General features: G+C 38.2%; 1 protein-coding gene across 1 annotated transcript in view; it reads left to right on the top strand.

Annotated features, from left to right (window-relative positions):
• LOC101864650 (NACHT domain- and WD repeat-containing protein 1) overlaps window positions 1-8,480 on the top strand; it is a 61,972-nt gene that overhangs the window by 2,576 nt on the left and 50,916 nt on the right. Inside the window, exons 4-7 of the mRNA XM_035972527.1 lie at window positions 2,071-2,227; window positions 3,955-4,040; window positions 5,470-5,586; window positions 7,179-7,294. Coding sequence (XP_035828420.1) covers window positions 2,071-2,227; window positions 3,955-4,040; window positions 5,470-5,586; window positions 7,179-7,294 — 476 coding nt within the window. The remainder of the gene's footprint in view (window positions 1-2,070; window positions 2,228-3,954; window positions 4,041-5,469; window positions 5,587-7,178; window positions 7,295-8,480) is intronic.

The raw sequence follows: 8,480 nt of genomic DNA, 5'->3' as shown, positions 1-8,480 counted from the left end.
AGACAGACAGACAGACAGACAGACAGACAGACAGACAGACAGACAGACAGACAGAATGTTTATTATTGTTACACACAATATTATGATAAGATAAGATAATACTTTATTATCCCAGAGGAAAACTTTTCTTGGCTGTACAGAACAGTAAAAACACATGCAGGCGTACATGAAAATTTGAATTATATATATTACTCTCATTAAAATTCAATGTGAAAAGAGGAGTAAAGCTGACCCAATGTACATATGACATCTGATGCATCATTCAGCCTAGGCCATGGAGGAATTTAATTACAGGACCTTTGGAGTTATACAAATACATACTCTAAAGAGCAATACACATCTATGCTTATTCCAACAGTAGCCATATGCTAGATGGTATAAAACTTTGTTTATATCTTTCTTTCTTTATTTTTAGAGGTACGTATCTGCCGCTGCGTGGTCTGACAATTTGTGTGGAAAAGGGGTGTGATGGGTCGTTTATAATGTTTTTTGTCTCTTTTATACTTGTGGTGTTATACATTTCATCAATTCTAGTAAAATCATATCCAGAAATCTTGCTGGCTTTCATAATGGTTCTGTCAAATTTTTCTTTATCTTTCACCCAACTTCCCCAGCCCAGCAGCAAATATAAAATTATAGCACGCTTTCAATCATAGAATGGTAGAATAGGGACTTAATCTCATTATCCACACGGAAACTTTTAAATTTCTTTAAAAGGAATATTCTTTGATTTACTTTTTTATACACAAGAGCAGCGTAGGGATGCCAGTCAAGTTTGAATTGTTATACCAAGATGCTTGTGAGAGCTTACCACCTCCACCCCCTCATCTTTAATAAACAGTGGTTGCAATTGGTCTTTTTTTACTCTAAAGTCTACTATTAATTCCTTTGTCTTTTTAACATTTAGTAAAAGGAAGTGGTTATCTCATCAATTTGTAAATACATTTACAGCATTATCCCGGTATTCATTCTCATTTGTTGTTATAAGGCCTTGTAGATGTGAAATCATTCGCAAATTTATTAGTTTGATATTTTGTTATCAAAAGTACAGTCGTTGGTGTAGAGCATAACCAAGAAAGGGGAGATTACATAACCTTGGGGGCACCTCGGTGTTCGTGAATATTAGGTCGGATTTTACACTATTTAATTTTGCATTTTGAGGTCGATTGGTTAAGAACTCAATAATCCAAGCTATAATGTTCTTGTTTATGTTCTTGTTAATTAATTTTGAAACCATTATGTGAGGTTGGATTGTGTTGAAAGCGGATGAAAAATCAGCAAAAAGTATCCTGCAGTAATTTCTTGGTGTGTCTTTGTGTTCGTTCACATACTCACACACTCCCCCGGCTCGTTCTTTTTTAGAGTCTATCATTCTGTCATAACGTACTAGATGGAATCCGTCAATGTCCACACTGTTGGTAGAAATACTGTCCTTGAACCACGTCTTGATAAAACAAATAAGTGAGGCCTCTCTATACTCGTGCATAAACCTAACATTTGCACAGAGTTCATTCATTTGATTATTTAATGACCCTGCATTACCAGTTACGATTGTAGGTACAAATGGTTTAAAAATGATTTTCCTTGCTCTGAAACTTATTCCTCCCTTCCTTCCCCGTTTACGTGGTCTCTATTCATGGGGTAGATTGACATTGAAAACACTTTTTTTGCCTGCCGGTCTTAGGCGTTTTAACATCGCTGAACTGTATAAGGTCTCTCTCAATGGTTGAGATTCACTCAAAACACTGCACTGATGAATTTGCACTGACATGCTAAAAACTATCAAAAATACAAGAAATATGACATAACTGAAAGACTTAAGATCCATAGTGAGAAATAAGTTATCACAAGACCATGTAAAAATTGAGTAAGTGTGAAAATGTATCCGAAATACGGAGATCTGTTAGAGCCTCGTCACCACTGAGCAGCGCTGGTAAATGGGGACACATTTTTTGTTGCCTGACTTTTCTCAATATAATACATGTATAGCCAAACCAAATCAAATGTTAATATCATTAGTAAATTTGTAAACAAGAGTTTTTATTTGTCTGTCAATTTTCAAAATGTCAGCTGGAAGTTGCCTTGGCAGAAACCTATGCAGCGTTGGCGAAACTGGCAGTTGGGAATGAACCACCATATGTTGCCCAGATCCTTAAAGGGGATGTGTCTGCCGAGTGCCCTTCAGTCGCAAAACTAGTTCGCATCTTTGTCAGCAGCACTTTCACAGGTGAGTTTTTGTAGAATGAGTGTAATGATTGCATATGTTTTACGTCCGCATCAACACAATTTAGATAATTTTGGCATGTGGTTGGCGGGCGCTGTGGTGTGGTTTGCAACTTCTCTTCCATCAAACAGCTATCTTCCTCAGCTCAGCTCCACTCCTCTTTTCTTTTTGGTATGTTTCTCTCAAGTAACACCTCTACTCTTTGGCAATTATGTGACCAATTTGTGTTGCATGTGCTGTAAAACTCTATTAACTCTTAATAGACAATTTCGTAGTTGGACTGTTAGGATCCTGCCTCTCAGGGCCAACAGAGGCTTAGTTGAATATAGCATTCTAGAACATAGACTGAGATACTGGGTTTAATATTTTCCCCACCCTGTGTCTTCCTTGTTTGATGATTGTAACATTTATGTTAAGATTGATATCTACAGAAAAGCTACGCTATCTAGGGTTAGAATGTTCAATGAGACATGACCTCCAATTTTTGTGCACTCACAACTTATGAACAAAAAAATGGTCAGAATTTCATGTTTGCTTGAAGCTTGAATGTTGGATGTTCCCTAAAGGAAGGATACCACTAATGAAAAACCAAGATAAAAAAAAATGACTTAAAATTCTTTAAACCCTTAGATTTTTCCAGTTTCCCAGAGTTTTTTCTACAGTCACCTAAACCTGGTGCACTTTGTCTCATTATTCATTATTACCCCAAAAGCTTTCCACCAAATTCTAAGTGGCTGATACAAAGGCTTAGTCATTATTAAAAAACTTGGATCGGAATGATTCCAAAAAACAAGAAAAAACTAGCACTGAATGAAGCGAAACAGTTGTCACTAGTATCGGATGCCAATGGTGAACAGGGTTCTTACTGCCTTATGCTCCCAACGTCCCGATGGGGTTTAAAGAGTTAAAATCTCCATACGTGATACGTATTTGCACCCCAATCCATGATTTATATAATTTAGGAGGCGGGTTTACCAACCCAGGCTGAGAGGGATACAGTATATGTTTACCAACCCATGCTGAGAGGGATACAGTATACGTTACCCACCCATGCTGAGAGGGATACAGTACACCAGCACAAAACTCGGCTGTCCTGCTTACGACAGCAAATCACTTTACCGCTTCACCACTGACGGCGGTACTTGGATGCAGAAGTCGACTGCCAACATTACTTGACTTTCAGTTGCTTATAGTCACAGGACTACTGATAGCAGAAGTAAATATGTTTGGGTTGAGGACACTCTCTGGCCTCTGGTGACTGCCCATTTGAAAACTGACTGCCAACATTACTTGACTTTCAGTTGCTTATAGTCTCATGACTATTTAAAAGCCTGTTTTTTTTATCATTTGTTTAAAGCGATAGCTAGGTTGTCAGATCTAATTTGAATTATGGTTATAAGATGTCTTTGACAATGACTGCTTATGCAATATTTGTGTTATATTATATTAAAAGTGAAATGATTGCTTGTTAGCTTAGTGAGGGCTTTTAGTGTCTGTTTCAATAATGCTGTTTTATTCTAACATATCACGGTAGTGTACTAGTGATATTACATCTTCAGAGTGTTTTGATTCAGCATAATGTAATATAACAATATAAGAGCTTTTTAAATTTTTAAATTTTAAAATATTTTTTTGGAGGGGGTCGGAAAGGCCCAGTTGTAGTAGTTTGGCATAGTAGTTATAGTAGTGTTACTTTGATTGTTTGAGAATGAATCTTAATATATTCACAGACACAAGGCATGAAAGGAACTGGCTGATGGAAAAAGTCTACCCTAAGCTGAAAGCTTTTTGCCAGTCAAAAGGCTATGATTTTCAGGTACTGTAAAAATACAGTAGAGCAGTAAGGATGTGGGCCTCTGTAAGAATGGTCTAAAATAAGGACAAGTTTAATTTTGTTTGAAAAACCATTTGGAAACCCTCTTGCATGATTTCTAGATACAGTACAAGTTTATTGAGCTTAAATTACAAAGTACAACATTGGTGCAAAATTATATTATCCATTTTCTTGCTCACTTTACTCTTGCGGAGTCTTTCTTGAAAGTAGTTATTAATCTCAGACTTATTTGGTTTGCAAGTATTATTGTCCATGTATGTTTTAAAATTTTTATCAGCTTGCAGATGTGAGATAGGTCATTCCTTGTGTATTTTTAACTAATTTCATTTGATCAATTTGTAGTTATAAAATCTATAGGGCATCAACCATAGTATAACATGGATAGCACGAATTCGTCAGAGCCGGCCTTAGTAGTTCGAGGGATTCGTAGTTCGAGGGACACGTGAACAGTGTTATGGCATCGACTGTGTCAGAGAATCAAGGGAAGCAACAAAGATTACTACTTTAGTGCCCTTTGATGAGTGAGTGCGGTAGAAATTAGTTAGTGCGGGTAGTACGACCCTTTTCCCTTCCTCCGGCGTGTCCAGCGATGAACGTGATGGTGATGAGGAGCAGTAGCGGGGTAGACTGGAAGTGTTTGCTGTGTTTTGTTTCTAGTTGAAATTGAAGCCATGATGAAATGAAAAATGGGGTACTCCGTGATGTGTGTGTCATGTGTGTTTGTGTGTGTGTGTGTGCTCGCGTGCTCATGAATGTCGAGCAGCGCACTAAAAATCACACAGCTAGCTACTTCGACTGTGGAATTGGGAAGGTCGTATTTAACCGGTCTTGCCTTTTTCCTTTCAACACAAAAAATTATTATTATTATTTTGTTTTAAGTGCACCCAAAGGACATTGACTTCAGACCTCTTCGGTAGCGTAATTAGTTTGACTGTCTTTGCGTAGTTTTCTTACAAAGGTAAAGATGAAAAAAAACGGGGCCGCGACGCACAGCTTGACGGATGAGTGATTTCGAGTCCTCTGTGTTTGACCTATCTGTGTTATACTATATATATTATATATATATATATCTAAAAATTGATTAGGTTGTAGATGTGGGATGGGATATTTATGGCATATTTTTGTTTCTTCATCAAGGTACAGATATGAAATAGGAAATCCATCGAATACACCTTGTTTCTTCTTTAGATTACACTTATGAAATGGAGAATTTGTCGTACATTTATTGTTTCCTTAGTCAGGTTGAACATATATAAGATCGGGAATGGGAAATCCCACTCCTATTGATAATAAAAATAATAATAATAATAATAATAATAATAATAATAATAATAATAATGATAATTGCTTTTATAAAGCTCGTATCCATGCTCTACAGCATACTCTATGTGCTTTATAATTCATTCCTCAGGTTGTAGATATGAGATGGGGGATCCGTGACGAAGCACAAGATGATCACATGACCACTGAAATCTGTCTGAGAGAAGTAGAGCTCTGCAAGAAGCAATCAACTGGACCCTGCTTTATGGTAAGAGTGAGCAGTATCCATTTGGGACACAGTAATGCTGCTGAGATTTAATTTTTTTTCCGTCTAACATTCTTGCAATCAAATTCTGCTACGGAAGAGATCCGGAAGTCAGCCATGAACGAGTGGCAACAGAAGAATAATAAGAAGCATTCATTTTCAGGTAGTTCAGCAGTCAGCATTGCTTATTTGAATTGGTCTCATGTTGCTTGCAATTGGCTTCTATTGTTTGGCAGTTAGGTGTTTCATCGTCAAGTGCAAAAGATGTGAGTTTGATTCCACATTGAGAGGTTTTAATTATCAAGTTTCTTCATCTGTCTGCTGGGTAGATGTATCCCTCTCAGCGCTGGTTGACCTATACAGGCAGGGTCAAATCAGCCCGCCTCATAAATGGTCTTAATTGTGTTGATTGGGACGTGAAACTTTTTCATCTACAACTACTAGTGGTTAAATGGTTGAAAATCTCAAAGGTTCCCCGTGCATGTCAGTGACACTGCATGACAATTCAAAGTAAATGTCAGTTTGAAAAAGAAATTCAAAATTAGTTCCTTCTCAGAACGGAAGAAACTCTCATTAGTATTCAGTGCAAATAGGAAATAGTGACAAGTGGCTTAAGAATATCTTGTCTTTTTCTAAGATACAAGGGAGCACTTCGGTGTACATGCTGATAATGAGTGGCATCATGGTGAAACCAGGCGCCTTTCAAAATAATGAAATTGAATAAAACAATATTTGTCCACCCTTTGTGCCACAAGGCCACTCATATTGTTTTGTGCCACAAGGCCACTCATATTGTTTTGTGCCACAAGGCCACTCATATTTTTTTTGTGCCACAAGGCCACTCATACTGTTTCTACAAACAATCATCGGTAAAACTCCTTTGTTTTTAATGCCTTGAGTCATTTTTGAAATTGTGGGTGTGAATTGGCCACTAATTCCTTTATGACCAGCTGTCCTGAGGCCGGCAGTTCAGTCAGGACCATGACTGCTGCCTGCTATGCATTCTGATCCCCACCCCCTCACTTCCTTTGCCCCCTCCTCTGGGTGCCTGACTCTTTCTGCAGCCTTTCTACTTCTTCTCCATGGCTTCTTCTTACTGTTGTCTTTCAGCCACACCCCTGATCTTATGGTAGGTAAGATCTAAATCTAGTCTTCCCGGACAAGGGCGAAAAATCTTGGAGGTCCTTTGTGCAAGTTGCACATGTTAAAGATCCTTTGTAGGTCCAAAATCTATGAGAGTAGGCTTCGGCCTCCTCCTAGGCAAAATTCTAAATTTCCTACCAACTGAAAATGTTTGGTGTGTCCCGCCACGCTCATACAGTTATACAGTTGCGAGCGCCGTAGAACACTTACTAAAAAAAACCATTAACCCCCCCGCCCCCAACAAAAACTCAGAAACTCTGTTTGCCTGGATCCACTCTTGAGCTGTTGTTTTTGTCAACGATCCTGAAACTCTCAGGCTCTCATACGACCTGATTGTGTTTCAAGTGCCATAAAACGCTTACTAAAACTTTTCTATAAAAGAAACTCTCGAACTGTCTAAAGGCTAAATATTTGTTCCACTTGTATTAGAACATGGTTTTTATTCCCTCCAGTCCCTGATGTCTCACAAGTATGGCTACAGAGACTTCCCACGAGAAGTTCAAGCTGAAGAGTTTGAGAAGCTTCTTGAGGGTGTGCAGGATGAGGAAGCGAAGGAGCTGCTCAGCAGGTGCATTGTGTTATAAACGTATCTATTATCTATTTGTGGTGGCCGAATTTTGCCATTCAAAAGGCTTTTTAATGGCTGCATCTATTGACATGCAGTTTTCGCCTAAAGATTTAAAAAAATATTCTCCAGATCATGACGCCCTTCATTTTTGCAGTTTTGAGACAGTTTTGCTGCAAAAAGCTAAGATTCTTTATTTCCCCGATCGTTTTTGTAGGCCGAAGCTTCCGCTGTCTCTGTAATTTTAGAAAATCCGCCTTTTTTGTTTATTTCAAATCATACTTCCGTTCGATCACTATTTTGAGTGTGCGACCCGTATAGATCTAGCCTGATGTTTTCTTTCTTTAGTTGGTGCTAAATTCGACTGTGATCCTTTCGTTTAATACCCATCATCGCTTTTTCTGGACTCCTTTGTCAAATTCTTTTTCTTGCTACTGGGAACAATCAACACGATTCTGTCTCAATCCGTTCATCGAACGAGGGCCCAGCTAGTTTTTTAAAAATTGATACATATTTGTGCCCCCTTTGACTCAATTTAGATAATTTCGGGGGCAAGCTTTTACAACATTGGTGGATGGCGTGTGCTCTGGTGTGGTTTGCTCCTTCTAACTATCAAACATTTATGCTCCTTATCTTTTCTCCTTTTTTTGGTTTGTTTCTCTCTTGTAGCAGCTCTGATCGTCTGCACTTATATATGACCTAATTGTGTTGCAAGCGCTGTAAAATTCTTACTAAAACCACCACTTTAACTTTTAAAGTCGAGGACATCCTTTGCTGATTGGGATAGAACAAGATAGGCCTACTTGATAATAAACTCCCCTATTTAGGAATCCAACTCTCATCTTCTGCTTGCAGTGGCAAAGAGCCTGATCGTTACACAGCAGATTCTAGTGAGCTGCATAATACATCACCCAGTTCTTTATTTTTCAACATTTTTACTACTCTCAAAACATATTGTTGTATTGTAGAGATCCAGTCATTAGGTAGCCTATACAATAATGAACTGGGATGAATTCCCTTTTTATATTTTAGTTTGTGTCTCTTTATCCCAGAAGTGTCCATACCATGCTGGAAAGTTTTTAAACATTTCGGGTAAATTTGCTCTGGTTAGTGGGTGGTTGACGGATGCTCAGGTGTGGTTCGCTTCTTCTTTCCTATGAAACATCTATCGTCCTTATCTTCCCATCTT

The sequence above is a fragment of the Aplysia californica genome, unplaced genomic scaffold (genome assembly GCF_000002075.1).
Source record: "Aplysia californica isolate F4 #8 unplaced genomic scaffold, AplCal3.0 scaffold00731, whole genome shotgun sequence".
Classification (NCBI taxonomy): domain Eukaryota; kingdom Metazoa; phylum Mollusca; class Gastropoda; order Aplysiida; family Aplysiidae; genus Aplysia; species Aplysia californica.
The sequence above is the reverse complement of the archived record's forward strand: the minus strand, read 5'-3'. Positions and strand labels throughout refer to the sequence as shown.